At 29.4% G+C, this 19,684-nt stretch overlaps 1 protein-coding gene across 8 annotated transcripts; it reads right to left on the reverse strand.

Moving 5' to 3' along the window:
- Positions 1–16: 16 nt before the first annotated feature.
- Positions 17–19,555, reverse strand: LOC122633478 (solute carrier family 2, facilitated glucose transporter member 1-like). 8 transcript variants are annotated; one of them, XM_043821397.1, is made up of 10 exons: positions 19,341–19,555; positions 18,285–18,309; positions 18,121–18,224; positions 11,707–11,737; positions 11,563–11,625; positions 11,389–11,412; positions 3,529–3,627; positions 2,694–3,258; positions 2,207–2,607; positions 17–2,108 (listed from the first exon to the last, which is right to left on the reverse strand). In XM_043821397.1, exons 3-10 carry the CDS (start codon positions 18,168–18,170, stop codon positions 1,761–1,763), a joined length of 1,581 nt encoding a protein of 526 aa, XP_043677332.1. In that variant the 5' UTR covers positions 18,171–18,224; positions 18,285–18,309; positions 19,341–19,555; the 3' UTR covers positions 17–1,760. The 8 variants fall into 8 exon arrangements, with proteins under 8 accessions (XP_043677332.1, XP_043677335.1, XP_043677336.1 ...); XM_043821400.1 differs by lacking the exons at positions 18,121–18,224; positions 18,285–18,309; positions 19,341–19,555 and adding an exon at positions 15,755–16,062; XM_043821401.1 differs by lacking the exons at positions 18,121–18,224; positions 18,285–18,309; positions 19,341–19,555 and adding an exon at positions 13,847–14,308.
- Between the last annotated feature and the right edge of the window lie 129 nt (positions 19,556–19,684).

Below are 19,684 nucleotides of genomic sequence, written 5' to 3' on the forward strand. Positions count from 1 at the left end.
AGTGTAGAATAAATAATTTATGCGTTATATTAAGAAATTTATTTCGTTTGAAATAATGTATCACGATCATAAACTTTTTAGAATACTTTATATACATAAATTAAATTTCTCACTGACTTGCATTACGATTGTAAGATGTTCCAACATTTATTTTATTTTACATAGTAGTCCACAAGATACGCCGACTATTGTATAAATTAAACGTAATATTGTATCTACAATAGGAGTTCCATTAAATGCAAATATGCATGTTTAAATTGTAAGTATGAATGAAGAAATTTTGTTCTGTAATATATTTTCCAAGAGATATATCAGTGAGAGTTATGACAATAAAAATACCTTTGTGCAGAATTCATAAATTAAAGTCAGATATATTGTAACTTACATATTTTCTTTGTTTTAACGCATGTTGCAATCATGTACACACACTTTTAAATTCTTAACATTCTTCGTTGTATCGATATTATAAATGATTTTATATCTGAGTATTATTTGAGTTTATAAATACATCTAAAAAAATATGTATTCATATGCTATTCTTACATTTAATTGCCAAAATGATTAGCTTTCAATGAAATATGCTTGGTATATGCATTTAATATATATAAATGTCATTAGAATAACGATTGTGTACAGATTACGAACATAATTATGCTTGTGGATAAATTTTTTTAACCATTAGTAAACTACATGCATACATAAATATAATTATTTTCTATTCTATGCCATTTATAGTTATGATAATCTTGCTATACATCTACATCCATATTTACAATTCTTGTCAATCTTTCTTTTTATTTGATAAAACATTTAAGATTATTATAATAAAATATGTATACTTTTTTGTATTATATTTCAGATTATATAAATCATCAATATCACACCTACTGCAATAATCTACTTTAAAGGCAAAAAATCTTTCCATCTTTTCAGTAGCAATTTTCTTAACATCTAACGATTAAATGTACTCTACCACTTTTTTAGAACGATAATCTCAATCTTGAAAACTCATCTCATAAAAAATACACAAAAGACAGGGTTTTGTAATAAGAGGTTTTGTAATTGTTTGTTTTTCCCCGAAGAAAGACCCCTTTAGCTATTTGTATTTAATATTAAACAAATGTCTTCTCATGACTAGAATTATAATTCTTTGCAGGCACAAAAATTCATTTGCATATTTGGGTATCTTCTTGTAAAAACAGATTACTATTTGGAAGGACTCTATTATAATTTTATATTAATCGAGTCTCCTACACAATATCTGATGATCTGTTTTCTACTGATACAGTCCCAGGAATAATAGGAACTAAATTAAAGTTTCATTAAAAATTTTATAATCTTAAAAGCAAAAGAATAGTATCTTATAAAAATGTGCGCGATCTAACGATATATTAATTGATGCGCTTTTATATGACACGTAAAAAATGAATATTGTCAGTATAATTGTACGTTTAAAACAAGTTATTTTTTATAGGACGATATACAATGATATAATTTTGTTAACTGTTATGTATCAAATTTTATGTACAACTTTTAATGTACATCTTTTTTTGTCATGTTTGTTCATCGTAGATGTAATAATACGAAATGGAAAATCGAATATGAAATAATAATCGAAAATATGAAAATGATGTAAACAATTAACACAATATTACTAATCTGTCAGATGCATGTTCTCCCGTAGGATCTACATCTGCGTTAGTTCGGCACATTAAATTTTTTCACTGATGAATCTCTATCTAAAGATATGTATTATCCTCTCACTGATAGGATATTTGCCTAAACATACTAGTAATTTCCTCTATTGTTTTATTTTTAGTTTCTGGTACTTTCTTAAAAATGAAACAAGTAAAGAATCCTTGTAACGCTGCAAAAATTATAAACACGTAAGCACCAAGTGCTTCTTGGAGAGGAAGAAATCCAATACTAACGACAAAGTTAGCTGTCCAATTAACAGCAATGGCTACAGAAGTAGCTACAGGTCGTGCCGACTGATTAAATAATTCAGACACCAAAAACCAAGGAATGCTTCCAGGACCTATTGCGAACAATACTACAAATAGAATGACGCATATTACGGAGAAGTAAGCAGCTACGTCGGATGTGTCCTATAAAGATAAATAATAAAATTTGTAGGTAAAGATGATAAGATAACAATTAATATATTTCGACGATGTAACGATATTAAAAAATGTGAAATACTTACAGAAAATGCAAGAGAAATAGTTAATAAAATCGTGTCTATGCACATGCCGGAGAAACCAACCAGAAGTAACGTTTTCCTTCCCGCTCTTTCAACCAAAATCAACGAAACTAACGTCATGAGAACATTCATTGCACCAACTCCCATCGTAGCATTCTGAGCAGCAGACTGGCTAAGTTGTGCTGTCCTGAAGATCTTCGTCGAGTAGAACATAACGGCATTGATGCCAGAAAATTGTTGCGCAAGCATCACCATGACAGCTATTATCAGCGGAATCCTAAGACTGGAATTTACTAAGAGTTCTTTCATCGTAACCTTCGATATGAGTTTCATTGATTCGTATTCCGATCGCATCTCTTCCATCTCGTCGTGAACTTCGATGGTATCACGTAACCAAGTTAAAGCTACGATATAAATTTCAGATTGATATACGGGCGGGCAGGATTTAGCAAATTCGGAAAGACTAAAAGACATAATAATATATTCTTACCTCTCTGCGCTTGCATATCTTTTCCTTTGTTAATCAACAAATATTTTGGTGTTTCAGGACAGAGTGGTAGAGTAATGACTTGGAACAATGCTGGCACTCCAGTTAAACAAAACAAAAGAGGCCAATGATCTTCCGTTCCTATTACTTTTTCTAATCCAAGAATTTGTGCTATCAGGATTGAAATTGTGATGACAAGCTGATAAACCGTTCCTACTGCACCTCTTAAATTAACAGGTGATATTTCAGACAAATACATAGGTGCCAATCCTGCGTTCAATCCTGAATTGATACCGATCAATAATCTTCCAATTATTAACATCTCGTAACATTTCGCCATTCTGGCGAATCCCTCGAGTAGGACAGTTAATAGGACGAGTATGTTATTCAACAACAAACCTCCTTTTCTACCAAACCGATTAGCGATTGTACCCACCAATGAACCACCTATCATACCACCAACGCAAAATATCGATACTGTTATTGACCATATCACAGTTACTTCGGATTGACTCGTTGGAATTCCAGTCCGATTCATTTTCACTTCGCTAATCCAGTTTTCAATAAGCTGAAACATATCATACGATCGTATTAACACACTTAATCCGATTTATATATACTGGATGGAATATTGTAATATGATAGTCATAACTTCATGGTTCTACAAAATAACAAGGAAACTTTCGTTAAAAAATTAAAACTGTTCTTTTTATCAAGCCGATAAATTTTATTTTAATTATTTATACTTGTTAAATGTATTCTCTAAAATTAAACCATATATATATATATATATATATACATATATATATATACGTTCATTATTAAAAATTTATTATACCTCTTGAGGAGCATTAACCACACCAGTATTGTATCCATGTTGAAACGATGATCCCAGTACAGCAGCTGTGATCGCAAAAATTAATCGAATATTGAGACCCTGTAATAATAATACATCAAATTATAATATGAAGATAATATAAGTGATGTAATGGTCGCACGTATTTTTTTTTATTTTTCTTTACGCACACACGCACGCACGCACGCATAAATTAAAGCCCTATTATAAAACTCTTACCGTTTTCGTAAGCTGTCGCATTTTAATTGATATAGAACGATCCAATGCAAAATAGTTCGTTATAATTTCAGCTTCGAAATAAAACACCTCTATTCCGCGATTAATGAAATATTAATATCTTCATGTAATCTGATAGTTTTTTCTGTGTAATACTGAGCGCTCGGTATATTTAAATGCTTACACGCGCAACTTCTTTTTCTTTATTAATGTGTTACAACGTCACTTTTCGTCGCGCACACGAGAGCGTTTCCTTCTCCACTAGATTGAAATATGTGTCAAAGACTGACGGGTCGGTACCCCCGTCTGCATTCTTATACCAGCTTGGCCTACATACTAACACAAACAACGATGATACGTAAAAATTAACACTAACACAGGTTTAAAACATTATACTTCTATTTACCGATCTCTCATCAGTGCACGTGTATAATGGCCTTATATGATCCTTGAATAATATGAACTTGTGTGTGGATATATATATATATATATACATATATATATAATACACACACACACAGGTAAATGTTCATTATAAATACTGAAGATCGAACCCATACGCTAATAAAACTAGCAACAGCGTAGCAGCGACGTTTATTAATTTCCTTACGACATTCTTTCTCTAAACGATACTAATTTCATTTCATCGCACTAATTTAACGATTAGCTAATCAATGAGAATGGGATTCACGTGTGTTACGAACTTAATATACGCATTACTTCTCTCATATACATATCTATATCATTTTATATGAATATACTCAAATGGTAATCGCCAACTGATGATACAAGTCAGTAATAACGTTTCTTCCAATCAACATTATTTACATTTATATTACAGATAGAAAAGTAAATATATTTTCTAAGAAATATTCGAAAAATGTATCATTGACATCGATGATAATTTATAGAAAATCAAAAGGATGTTTTCTTCCTCTTTTTTTTTTTCAGGGATGTAAAACACGAAAACGCCAAGACTTTTCTTTCCCTATAAAATGTTGGAAGATAGAAGCAAAAAGAAGAGGAAAGTAAACTAATAATTTCAATAATAATAATACGATCTAATTTATTGTCATCGACCAAAGGTTGCATCTCTGAGACTGACCTATACAGAACTTTTGCTTTAGGCTTATCGAGAGATAAGGAAAGACGTGGTAAGAAATTTTCTTTGAGTATTTACTCTAAACAGTAAAGCAATGCTATTTATTCATCCACCTTGTAAATTTGTAACACGTCATTAAATTCAAACAATAAAGATTTCAATGGCTATTACAGAGCTTAACTATCATTATAATTCGTTAATATTAATTTTACTATAATTTTATTATAAACAATGATATATATATCATTTGTTTTTATTTTTTATCTCGAATGAAACTATACGGTGAGCAATAAGTTTGTAGACGTTTTTAAGAATCAATTATTCTTTTTTGAAACTTTTAAAGCTAACTTTTGTTTGCAGATTATAAAACTGCAAACCTAATTACAAGCTTAGAAAGTTTCGAAAAAGTATAATTGAATTTTAAAATCATCTAGGAACTTATGGTCTACTCCTGTATAATGACATCGTTGCACGATGTTTTTATTAAATTTTTATAAACGTATTAAACAGAAAAAAAAGAAATGTATTTTTTAATAGTATTCATTGACGTATACCATAACGTAATATGCGATATTACGTCTATGTATAAAAGTACGCATGCACCTTCGATGCACCTTCACCGCGACCTTGTATATTACGACAAACCGGCACGAAACTCTCAAAGTTGTGTGTGAGCGATGCGCCGAGATAGGTGTGCCAATTCATGAAGAATTTCTATTGGCTGTAAAACGGACGAGCCTCCAGTCGGAATGGCTGTCTGGATGAGTTAAAAATAACAGCCGTTCCACGCGCATGCGTGTAGTAGTCTATACTACAGACAAGCGGAAAACTCTTTACGTGCTCTCTTTACTAAGCATAGTCCCATTCGAGTATATCTTATAAAATCGTTTTAATTCTAATCGTCTCTCTTTGTCTGTCTACATATCATCTCTGTAAAGAACGTCGAGCATGCATGAATCACAGAGTAATTGGATATTTCGAAGGAATAAAATTGACCTTTTCGAAGAAAAGACGAAATCGTAGATTTATGACAATAGATCGTTCATATTTTCAACAATGGACAATAATTATTTTATATTGATAAATAATATAAACATTTCGAGTTTGTTTTATTATATATATATATATTATTTGTTCTTTTTTATTGAAAATATCATCTTTGAGAATAATTTTGCTTTTATCTATTGCTACACATGTTTATACACAATGCATGTTTTTCTACATTATTTTTCTTCTTTTTTTTTTAACGATTGGAATGTATAGTTATGATCGTTGTTGTAATTTTTTACGAACTTACAAAGTCTGGACAATGTCCTCCGTTATTGATTATCAACGTTGAAAGTTCACGAGAATATAAAACAGTGAAAGCACAATATTATGTATACGTTATATACATGAATCTATATTAGCTATGTAGATACAGATTTTATATGTCATTTTTTCGTAAGTTTCACAAACAGAATACGAGAGAATGAATTTAAGTGGAAATGAAAATCTAATCTCTTTTATTTCACAGATAAATGATAATAACTTTTTAATTAAAAAATAATCAAAAGAGATAAAAATACAAATGAATGCGATAAATATTTTGATATTATTTAAAAAAAAAATGGAACAAATTTGATAGAAATTTATCATAACTTTTTAGTAAATTAATTTGAAGAATTTCAACATTTTTATGCCATTTATCACAGATATTTTCGATGAAAAAAGAAAATAGAAATAAATATTTTTTTTCTAAGAGAGAAATCTTTTCATTATAAGATGATCTAATATAATTAATTAATTTAACAAATAGTACCGAACAGTATAGATATCAAATTCCTTATGTATTAAATTTGTTGATCTCAATATACATACATACATACATACATACATACATACATATATATTTTTACTTGTATTCGTATGAAATTAACTTTTGAATATTCAAGCTATGCTTTACGAGGTGAAGACCTTTAAACCATGTATGTATTTTACATTTGAATGATTCTTCAATGACAGTGGAGTCATTCGATACACCTAATCGTGGCTCCAATATTGCATTTCAAAATATAAGCTTTAAGTAAATAATCCGATAATAATTAATCCGATGTTAAAGACGATATGTAAGCAAAGATTATTTGAACTATAAAGTACGTTAAGTGAAATAAAAAAAAATGTCCATTGATTAGTTTTAATTGAATAATAGTTTTTATTTATTTTTAACGATCTCTTTCATGTATAATAAAAAATATTCTAAAAAGCGGAATGGCAGCTAATCTTCAATATAAATAAACGACAAAATTCTTATCCGTAAAAGATAAATTTTCATCTGTTTTCACAGCTACGTTTATCGTTTTATCATCATGAAAATAAATCTCTGTTTGTACGACGACATGAAGAATACATAGCACTGTATACGAGGAAGTTCCATTGAAATACTTCTTTATGATTAATTTTGTAAATGTTACTTTTTCTTTTTCCCCATCAAAGTCACGTTTAACAGTTAATTAAATGTGTAACTATTATCAGTGATACATGTATTTGTTTATACTCATATTGATTACATTTATGATAATATCTAAAGGAAAAAAGTAGATCAATAAAACTTTCCTTCCGATCGATTGATGCATACGAATGTTTTTTAATCGAAGAAAATTCCTCGTATCGATTAATTATATTTATCTCTTACCTTTACATTAAAAGCCATTTTGGGACAAAACCACGTTCACTTTTTTTTTTCTTTTGTTATATACAAAGGCGTCAATATAACCGTTAAAGAGAAAAAAAAGAAATTATACGATCTCGAAGAAATGGAGATTTTTTGATATTTTGAAAGAAAAGTTAAAGGAACCAAAAAGAAGAATAGAAACAAAGAATGAGAGATAAAAATATAGATAGATGAATACAGAAAGATAGAAAAAGAGAAAGGGAAAGAGAAAGTAACCGAGAAGAAAAAGCCAACGACCTCAAGCACTTCGTGTCACGGTCAGCACTACCGTACAACATCGTACAACTGCCGATCTGCGTGCGCGCTTACACGAATAAAGGCGATTTTCAAAACGTGTGTAGTATTCTCCCCTCCTACACGCCCTTCTATTCCTCCCCTCCAACCCTTCTTCACCTCCCCACCACCTACTACGAACTCTTTCTCTCTCACTCACTCTTCTTCTGCTTTCAGAACTGGAATATCCAATTGGCCGGTCGGTCACCGGTCGCAACCTTTCACACGCATGCACATATGCGTACAGCGACCTCTTCGTATTTGAAATCTAGCCGAAAGAAATTCGATCTCGCTCTCTTCTGCTTCTTTCAGGCACCGTTTATATTCATATATTTTTTTTCTTCTCCTTATTCTTATTCTTTTTTCTTCTACGTTTTTATCGTTTTTATTATCGTTATTTTTTATCGTTTTATTTATATTTTATTATCGTTTTTATATCACGATTTTAGAGAGAAATTTCTCTATTCCATGCTAATGGAATTAGTTCATAATGATAATTTCAACAAAATCACGAATCTATATGATAATGTTCAATGTTTATTGATTGGTAGACTGATCGTATGATAGTAAAAAAAAAAAAGGTGAAATAATATCATTCGTATGTTACTTCATGATTTTACTTTTTCTATCAAGAACTTCAATATCGTGTGTGTATGTAAATCTTAAGAAAGATTGGAGCTATCTTGCTTGAAATATGATAAAAACAGTGTTTGTACATAGAAAAAGTGATGAAATCGATACCAAAGATCGTGTCTGATTCTATGAAATTAGAGTCGTGTAATAGTTGTTAGGTTTTCTTCTATTACATTAGAGACGAACAAATCAAAAAATAGCAATATTCTCAAGGTTAACGTCGAATTGGTATTTTCTTTTGGTATCTAATAAATCCATGATTATATGTCAAGGAAAATAAGTTTAAAATATGAATGTATACAAATAAACAAATAAAACAAGTAAGTCTCGTATGCTTCGTTACGACGATAAACGTGTAATCAATCAGAGAAATATTTGATGTACGCAATCGATATGACTTTAATTCATTTTTTTTCCATATTTATTCTAAAAAAATTTTTAAAACGCTTAACTTAATCGAAAGAAATTAACTTGATTTGTGAAGTAAAATTTGAATATTTCTACGAATGAGAGGATTAGAAATCGTACTGTACAAAATACCACATCAACTTAAAAACTAGAGCGACTGACTGACTATCTCTCTCTTTCTCTCTCTCTTTTACATAATGCCTTGAAAGTGAAGAGAGGAAAAAGAAGTGAAGAGGAAAAGGGAGACAGAGGAGAAGAATTCGTATAATAGGACCCTTTTCTTTTTAGACCCCTGTGTTCCTTTTCTTCCTTTTCTTTCTTTTTTTTATATGTGTGACTACCTACTACACTACCATCATCACTGTTGTCACATCCAACGAACGCCCTTGTAAGTGGAACAATCGTGAACGGAATACGAAAGTTGAACAGAAGAGCTTGTCACGTTACATAGAGCAATTTTACAATTACGTATATTGAACCTGAGTGTCGGTTATATGTCGCCATTTGTTCGTCTTTAAGAACGCAACTTGCCGATAGAACAAACTGTTGAACAATACCTCTCTTTTAGATTAGAGGCTATGAAAGTTAAATGATGAAAAAAAAGAAGAAAAGAAATCTGTAGAAGTTAATTATCGCGAAAGAAATTTTTTATATAAATTACTTATTAAATATGAAAAAAATAAATCTTTTTTGTTTTATCTTTTTCTAGTAATTTATAAAATTGTTATCTAAATTTTTATAATCCGTCGAATTCTATTGGTAGGTCATGTCTCATTAATATCATCATTGATAAATTAAATACGTCGTTTGTATGTACCTATGTATATATGATTGCTTATTGTTAATTTTAGATATATATAAGTCTAATTTCGAGTATGGAAAATATTTTGTAAATTAACTTACGTAATAAGTCAATCTTGCCAGATAAACAATATTTCATAAAAATATATATCGCGAGTAGATTAAGATATCAATAATAATAGTCATGTAATTTAATAAGTTTCATATGATTTTATTATCTGAATTATAACAAAATAATTTAAGGGCCTCGAAATTTAAATTTTGTAAATGTTCTATTTATGTATCTTCGCGAGAAAATTCTAAACCCTAAATTACGAACAAAATCTGTTCTATTGTATCAAATGTCTGTTAATCGTAAAATGAATGGAAAAACATTATGAAAGAAACAATATCTTGCGAAATAGTAAAAGTATACTCACGCGTCGTTGCGTGACAATTTTTTTTTTTTATAGCATATACAACGCGATCAACATGCAATTAAAATCGATTATACTATGCAACGTAAAGAAGCACGTACTTCCGCGATTAATGAAGGCACTTCGTTACATACAAAATTAAATGAAACGTGTTGTTATTTAATAGTGAAAAAAGAACTAGGCTATTTTGTTACAAATGCAGGTAAACAAATCAAATGAAAAGATTTAAAAAATTCTAAAAAATAAAAAAAAAAAGAAGAAAAAAATACATTTCGGAAAATTTAATATAAAATTCGTGTCTAAATTATTCGTGTCCAAATAAAATTTTATTCATTATATATTGCATTTATAATTGATTATATAGTAATTATTATTATACAAATAAATAAATAAAAACATTTGATCAATATAAATTTTCATGGTATGTATAAAGAAATATACTGAAACTGTTGGAATTTGACAAGATTTTACAGACGAAAGTTACGTGATGGGTGCTAAAATAAAATTCACGGCAAATGAAGGCCATGTGCCGTACAGTAAAAGATAAAAAAAGAAAAAAAGAGTTTGACCGCCGAAAAATTTTTTTTCCGTCGTGACGCAATAGCTAACTTCCACGCCCTCTTCTATCCTTCCCACTCTTCTTCGTTCATCCCACAGAGGTGAAGAAAAATGTGATAACGGTATAATATTTAAACAGAGAATATCTCTTATCCTTTTATCGTTCCACATTTCGTAATTCTTATGTTGAATTATCAAATTCTTAATGTTTTATCTTTTAACGGTATGGGGGTGAGAGATGGTAAACGTTTCTATTAGATGTAATGTTGATTACGAAAAAAAAAAAAGAAGAAAATCACGTTGTATGCATTAGACATATATATGAGTGTGTGTGTATATATATATATATATATATATATATATATATATATATATGTAATAGCACGTTTTTAACCAGTGATTTTCCATACAAATTTAAATCTGGAAAACGAAATTTATTTATTTTTTTGTAAATTATCAATACCTAATATTTTTGAACGATAATAAATGATAATAAAAATATTAAAGTCATTCTATTTAGTTAGAGACTTATTAAAACATTTTACGAGGTCAATTTACAACATGAACTGACTACATAAATTTTAATTGCTAATTATGATTAAAAATTGTTGACCACATAGATAAATAACTAATTCGGCAGTATCATAATAATCATATTAATCATTAATTTGATTTCAATTTTACTATAAAACATTGCGAACACATCAATACAAAGTACTTACCAAATCCTTATCCTGAGTAGAGGACTGCGTGAAAAAATAAGAGAAAATATATCGTGAAACTATTAGATAATTAGCGATAGCAGGTTATAATTTTGTTACACGTTTATATGTTAACAATATATATATATATATATATATATATATATATATATGTATCGTCATCTGTATAGTTACCTTTGCCGTAGGAGCCAACGTAGTGGGAGTCGTAGTTTGTTCTAGCTGTATATCATCATTTGACTGGAGCAATATTGTTAGTTAAAAATAATACCAAAGATTATATCGTCTAACGTTAGTGTACATATTAAATACTTTACTTACTTTTTCCTTTGGCACGTCCATTGTAAAGCAGCTTTGTAGAAAAAAAGCAAAAGAAACTTCCTTAAGATTAAAAATTTTTATATCATATACATATATATACATATATACATATATATATATGTGTATATATGTATATATATACACACATATATATATGCATTATATACTAAAATGTTAGATATATATGTTAAAAATTATTTAATGCAAGATGGATCGATTGTTAGATTATTGCTATTATTCGTGCAATTATTAAAAAAATGTCAGCTTCCTTTTAACATATATTTTCTATAATGTATATACTATTATTTCGAATATACTCATGATAAATTGATTAGACTGCAAATCTTATTTGAACATAAAGAACAAGCTTTTATAAGCAATCTTCTCGAGAATGATTAAATAAAGCGACTTAAAAAGAAACTTGTCATTTTTAAAATCATCGACAATACAAAAGGTTATCAAGATAAGAAGGTTATCTATGTTTTTGCAAGTATATATAAGTGTGTATATATCTTTGTTCAAGTCAATGTTGTAATTAACATTATCGTCAAGACGAATTGACGAGTTACTGCATAACCTTCAAATGACCTTGACTAAAGAAAATTGGTGGCAATTTGGAAACTAAGAAATTCCATTATATATTTTTACAGAACATTATATACATTATATAGAATTATTTGTATATAGTATGTTATATTAGATAAAATGCAGTTATACTCTAAATGAGAATTCTATTAAAAATTTCATAGAAGCATGAAATTATTCGAAAGATCTCGAGCCAAATCCGATTATAATCCGTTCAGAAGGATCATGTTACGCCAACGTACGTTGGTGAGTTTTTAGCGAACTTACTACGAGACATTATGTAACTCTACAAAGAAATATATATTCATAGATACGGTCATTCTTTAATAATTTTGTGTAATTACACTCAACTCATGACTACTTTCGATGTTGACGGTAAATGTTCGACGAGTAATCGACCACTAAAGAAACGATGGTCTTTACTTTTCGACGAATTAACTTTTCAAGATAAAAGAGGCAAGATCAATAGAACCAATTGTAGAAATTAATTGTTTGCTATGCAATCGGTTATACGCATAACCTCGATCGCTCTAGAATCGATCAGAATGTTTTGCCACACCCTGTTGACGTAAAAGATCTTCGGCACTAAGATTACAGAAAAAGAAAGAAAGAGAAAGAGAAAGAGAATGAGAGAGAGAGGGGGAGGGAGGGAGAGAGAGAGAGAGAGAGAGAGAAAGAGGGAAAGAGAGAGCGCGTGAATAAGAAACATACAGAAATAATAATAATTAAAAAAAAATATCTTAATCATTTTTCACTTTTTCTCTATATTTTCACCCCTTGAAAAATTTTTGCATGCTGAGTACTCATATTACAACACGGTTGTTCCATCAATTTGAATTTCTTATTATCCATGTATGTAACTACACAAAGTTTATTTATATCGTCGATCAAAGCGAGCGATAACCCTAATGTCGAAGATAATCGAACATACATTGTTATCATAAAAGATCACGGAGGTATTATTTCGAATTCCTCTCATTGTTTACTCATGTATGAAATTACACACGTTTCTAATCAGTTTCTACTGTTTAACGAACAAATAGTAGAGACTATTCGAACGTTACCCTCGTTCACGCAACCCTGAGTCAACTTTGTGATAATTAGTAAGGTTAATTGGCGACATTGAAGAAAAAGACCGGTCAAAATTTGCGTGTGATGCGCGACACGTGCATGTGTACATATATACATACGTATATATCATCTGTTGTACATCTCTGACACAATAAGAAACTCCTTCTTTTTGTCATTGTTTTCTCTTTTATAAAATACATATATTTACGCTGAAAACAATAGATTCAGCAATTATTCGTCTCTCTTTTGTATATTCAGTTATTAATTGACTGTTCGAAAAAAAAATACTTTTTCATCTGTCTAGTCTATTTGATCATTCACGTTGTTAAATAAATAATCTATTATTTTCGAATAGAATACCGACCGAATTGTATCGAACAATATATAAATCTAACACATATATATACACACACACACACATAGGTTAGAATTTTGGAACACGTTTCTTGATTTGAATATATCGTATCTTTTTTTTCTTACTCACCCACGATACTATAATATATCGATGATAAAAAGAAAAAAACGAAGTGTTCTTCAGAACTATTCAGAACACACCATCTGTTCGATCTTCGAAACGCTTATAACTCAGTTGGACAACGCTTACAGAAGATATTCAACGACTTACATATATAGGATAGGTGTAGAATTTTACTTCAGCGCAAGCGCGAAAATTTGACCTCTGCTTATCTCTACTATTAGGTATTTTCAACCGTACGTTTCTTTTTTTTTTTTTCATATTTTACTGATGGTTCGTAAGTATATAAACCTTATGAAATCGAAAAATGCATCAGTCATTCTATGATGACACTATGACGACATATTTGTTCATTGTGTGCCTTTCATTAGCTCGAAGAAAATTCTTTATCGTTTACGTCATACAAACTTCGTTGACTTTATTTCTGATTCGTTTGCTTATGATATTTTTGTGTTTTTTACTAATCAATATATGAATAATATCTTAGATAATAATAAATACATGGATACACACAGAGACATATTTGTTTTCATCAAACCTACGCCTCTTATTTGACTATTAATCAATAACTACTTATTATTAGTTCAATATTGTATAAATTTCACTCATATATACGTATAATACGAGAAATGTATAATAATTTATAAACTATCTTTGATATGGAAGATGTATCCATATCAATTGATTTCGAAGTCTAGGTAAAAAAAAATGATCATTATAAAATTTTGTTTAACCTGTTAGAATGTCTAATTTGTTCTGAAATAATTTTTGGAAATTTTTGAAATCAGCTGTTTCAATCTTCGAAGGTTGAAAATCACTTTTATAGGTTAGGATTATTAAAAAATAATATTCAAGCGATCATAATTCACTCCCAATTAATTTGATACTCTAATTCTTCGGATAAGAATTAAAATGAAAGATGTTAAAGTGTTTTAATCTTCGAACTCTATAAGCTACGACGAAAATGCATCTCGTTTGAAAACGTAGGGGAAACGAGGAACGTGACTATAGTCACGCTATTTTGTAAAGCCACGTGAGAACTCGCACATGAGAATATCCTGGTTCGTCTCCTTGACTAATGTCACGCTAACTCGTATTTAAAAATACAATGTATTGGCACGGTAAATAAAATACAAACAAACGTCACAAGTCTTATGCATTTTGTTAAGTAGCATGACCAACGAGAAATAATGAATATGTATTGATGACAAAAGTTATCTTACAATCTTAAATATTATACTTTTAAAAATCATGTAATATATATTCACAAAAAAAAGAAAAAAATTTTTCAATGAAATTTTCGTGAATATTCATTGCAAATAAAATATACAAAAAAAAAAAAGAAAAGAAAAGAAAAAGAAGAAAAGGAGAAACATTCCTAACATTTAAAAATAAAGATGAGAGATAGGACGAATCCTTTATAAAAACATATTCTTCCTTTTCAAAACGTGTAAATAACCTCTAGGAAATCGACTTGGATCGTTACCAGAATAGTAAATAATAGTTGTCTCATTTATTTTGGAAAAGTTTCGGAGTCATTCAGATGTATGTGAGTTTGAATTCCCGAAATGTCTTCCTACACGTGAAAATATATTTGGAATGTAAAAAAACACGTGGCCGATTCTCACAAGACTACGATACAACTATACGTATATAGCCATTGGGCTTTTAGCTCTTGTACGATCCCTCTTATGAAATGACGTCAGTACCCTACAAATACAAGGCGAATGAACATAGAAACCATAGATGATCTTGACTAATCACAAATACGCATTCGGTCATTTTTATCGATAAGTATTCATTTGTACTTTACATGAATATTACGTGTCTATTAAATGAAGGTTAAGTATAACAATATACATATATACACACACATGTATATACACATATATATGTATGTATATATAAATGGCTTACTTTAAATTTCAGAAAATTATTCTCGTACTATATATATATATATCAAAATCACATATCACAAACACACGATGCAAGAAAACATGGTAACGAGAAATACTTCTAGTTTTGAGATGACTGAACCTTATTAAACACACCCACCGAATCGACCAATCACAGATCTAAACTATACTTCCCGTAAACACTTTGGTTAACAACTTCGTTATAATGATTCATTGTCTTGACGTAATAAGAGTCGGAAAAAAACATACATCGTAATATTCCTAATGTCGTAATTATTGTGACTCGTTACAACAGATAACGTTATCGCAAAGCATAGAATATACAGACTCGCAGCAGGTAGACGTGCCTCTGCGCACACCCACCGTATCGACCAATCAGAGAGCATCTCGTATGGGTGTACTCTGTCTGCCATCCCGTAACCTATTTTTATATGATCCCGATCCAAATATTATAACAGATTTATCATATGTAAAGAATGTAATATAAGATAAAAACATATAATTAGTTGGAATATGTTCAAACGTTATTTATGTAATTAAGTATATTGATAGTATTTTCAAATTCTTTATACAGAATAGAATACTAAATGACAACCACTGAACACCGATCCGTTCAATAATTTTCTGCATATATGTATGTATGTATGTATATGTATATATATACCACACACGCATGAATACGTATAGTGAAAAGCGATCGAAAACGTATTCCCAATCTATTAATAATATATGTATATAACATAACTCTCATCTATTAATAATATATATATAACCTAAAAAATTTTTTATCTTTATATGCTTTTTCTATCATCTTTAAATTATATTGAACTAAATGTAATAAATACGATCGATAATTGTAGGCATCTCTATTGTATTGTCGTTTAATTATACGATGAAGACTACAAATATATTAATCGAACGGTTAGAATTCTATTTAATTCGATTCAGATGTGTATATATACGCATGTCCATTTGTATGTATATGTGTATATAATACGTATGAATATCGATATTCATATCTAATAGAAGTAAATGTATGTATATATATGTGGAATGATACGACATATCTAAACATGAGTCTGATAATAGGACAACGAACTAATTTAAAGTAAAAAAAAATATATATATAAATAAATCATGTAAATATTGTGAATCAATACTAAAATTATCAGTTGATATTGTTTGTCAAGTTTAGTTCGTTAACTTATTTTTGTATACATATGACATATCTACTAATAAAACCATTTCTATTAGATGGTATTTTGTTTTATAGGAAGATAAAATACTTTAAAAGATAACACTAAAATAATGATACATAAAAATAAAAAAACATAAATAAATTTTGAAATACAAGATATTATAATGTAAAGATTTATGGAATTCTAAATGTATGCTGTATAAATCTAATTATAAATAATGGATCAATGAAAATTCAGTACATCCAGTCTCTCTGTTTTACGTCACAATTTATCTTTCACAATCAATTTCTCTTACTGCATGTATATACACATCATACATATATGTATACGTATGTAGTAGTATTTACGCACATTGTTGCGTCACGCAAAAGGAACTTTACCGACTATCTCCTATCGAATAAAAAACAATCATCGCGACAATGAAGGAACAAAGCGAAGATATCGCTTTGAAAAATTATCGATAGTCAAGGACGTTGTCATAATGATTGCAAGGTGATCAAATAGATCTCGTTATAATCTCGATAACAAAAAATGTAACAAAAGAATATTAAGAAATAAAAATGATTATGAAAATTAATAAATTCGTGTAAGTTGTTCGAAATTATATATTATCGCGTGTAACATATTTACTATATATAAAGAAAAACTAAGGCATCTTACAATCCATATGACTTACTATATTATAAAAAATATAGTAAATGTACTTTTTCGACATGATGTACTTGTCGAGAATATGTCGCTTGTGTGTCTTTTCGCGTGTGGCTTTGAATAACCGCGTCATTTCGAAACTTCGCTATAAATAGAGTATTTTCTTGCTAACGTGTACGTTTTCCATCGATATACAGAACTTCGCGATGCATCGATATGCAGATACATCGGAAAGTTCTCTGATCTAAGAGGATATCAATAAATTTCTTATTCGTTAGCAAGCGAATACGATTTTCTCTAACATTTTTTTTTATGAATTACTTTGATCTTTAACACTGATCTCATACATAGATTTTCTTAATAATTCTATATTAAGATCCAATTCTATATAATCAAATATATGAAGTACCATTTATATAGATATAATTACAATAATTATAGGTTATGTGTGATGACAACTTGATAATTTCGAATTAGACTTTTAAATGAAAAGAATATAAACATATATGTAATGACTTACCCCTTTAGCAGAAATCGGTACAGTAGTATCTCTGGTATAAATTGGAGCATCTAAATCACTGACACTGCTACTGATACTGGGTGCTCTGGAATCACCTCTGCCACCTAAAGGTACCGAGAGATGAGTTGGTCTAAGTGGATGCGATTCCGCAATGTATCCCTCACCAAAATCTTCGTCGTCTCGATCCATCTTAATAAAAATAAACGATCTTCGTGACAATATCATACTATTAGTATTAATCTAAGAGTGAATTAACATATATTAACATAGAGATTATAAATTTAAATTTCGCACCATTGACGTGATACAACAAATTGATTCTTATTTTTTGTAATATTATAATGACGACATCCCGTATATTATGTAAATATAAATTAACATCTTATTAATTGATACAACGAACGAAAGAGAAAAAATAAATTAATCGATTTATATTTGATAACTTTCATTTTACTGCGTCGTAGATGGCAAACATAAAATTAGCACGCTAGCGTGACAACAGTACGCTTTCCCTGCTAAGTATTTGGCTAGTGATCAAGGCTAGTAACCCGATGGCATCCTCGATTTTTATGTACTCTTTGTCCTACGATCATTCAATAATGATAAATAATATTCCAAACATTTATGATAGAGTTTTAACGAGATTAAACGATCTTTCTTTAAATATCTCTTTTTTACTAAATCAGGTTAATATCGCAGAACTTATACGTATCGGTTAACAGATCTAATTCAAACGAATGTATAACACGAACGATAAAATTGAACAAATTTTGTCTATGATTCATCTGGTATCATTGACTACAAAGTATAACGAAGTATCGAATAATTATATTGGCAGAGGTTATCGTCATATAGATCGATCATAGTTATAATCAAATCAAAAGAAATACGAACGCAACGTACGAATTAATTAAGAAACTACGTCACATATTATCAAGGTTAATCGATCTCCAATAGTCATCGTATATCACGTAATAATTGTTACATTGCACATAAGTGTCTTCCTACAAATTGAAAGGAATCAAAAAAAAAAAAAAAAGAGAGAGAGAGAGAAAGAAGATAAAAAAAAGATCATCACGATATTAGAATATTCTCATTTTACAATAACTACTATCACATAACTATATGTAAATAAAATCGCGGAATATCATATGAAGTGTCTCATTTGAACGTTCGAAGTAAATGATAATTTACATACATATGTATAGGCAACGAGTTACCTGATATCTATCGGTCGAAAGTCCTCTCACGTACAGGGAGGTTTTGTATTTCTTCTTTAAAACGAAGAGGATGTTTTATAACAACGAAACCGCGATATCTCTTCGTCGACAGTAACACACAAGGAGATTCGTAACGCGTTAATTACCCCACTCGAAGTTTATATTATAACGTATATACGTTTTTGCGAAATTACTTTTGTATAGGGGGGGAAAAAAAAAAAAAAAAAAAGAAAAACTGAAAAAACTGGAGTTAAAAAGAAAAAAAAAAAGAAAAAAAAATGGATGAATCTCGAAATCTTGAAAAGATAGAAGCGGAACTAAAAGAAATATATCTAATTAGAGCA

Source organism: Vespula pensylvanica, chromosome 12 (assembly GCF_014466175.1).
Source record: "Vespula pensylvanica isolate Volc-1 chromosome 12, ASM1446617v1, whole genome shotgun sequence".
Classification (NCBI taxonomy): Eukaryota; Metazoa; Arthropoda; class Insecta; order Hymenoptera; family Vespidae; genus Vespula; species Vespula pensylvanica.

Coding starts and splice junctions, on each gene's coding strand:
- LOC122633478 (XM_043821396.1), bottom strand. CDS start 18,309: ATGGATCGAGACGACGAAGATTTTGGTGAGGGATACATTGCGGAATCG. Junction 3,628..18,120: donor TACCGATTTCTGCTAAAGGG/GTAAGTCATTAC, acceptor TTATTATTACAG/GGTCTCAATATTCGATTAAT. Junction 3,259..3,528: donor TGGTTAATGCTCCTCAAGAG/GTATAATAAATT, acceptor GATATGTTTCAG/CTTATTGAAAACTGGATTAG.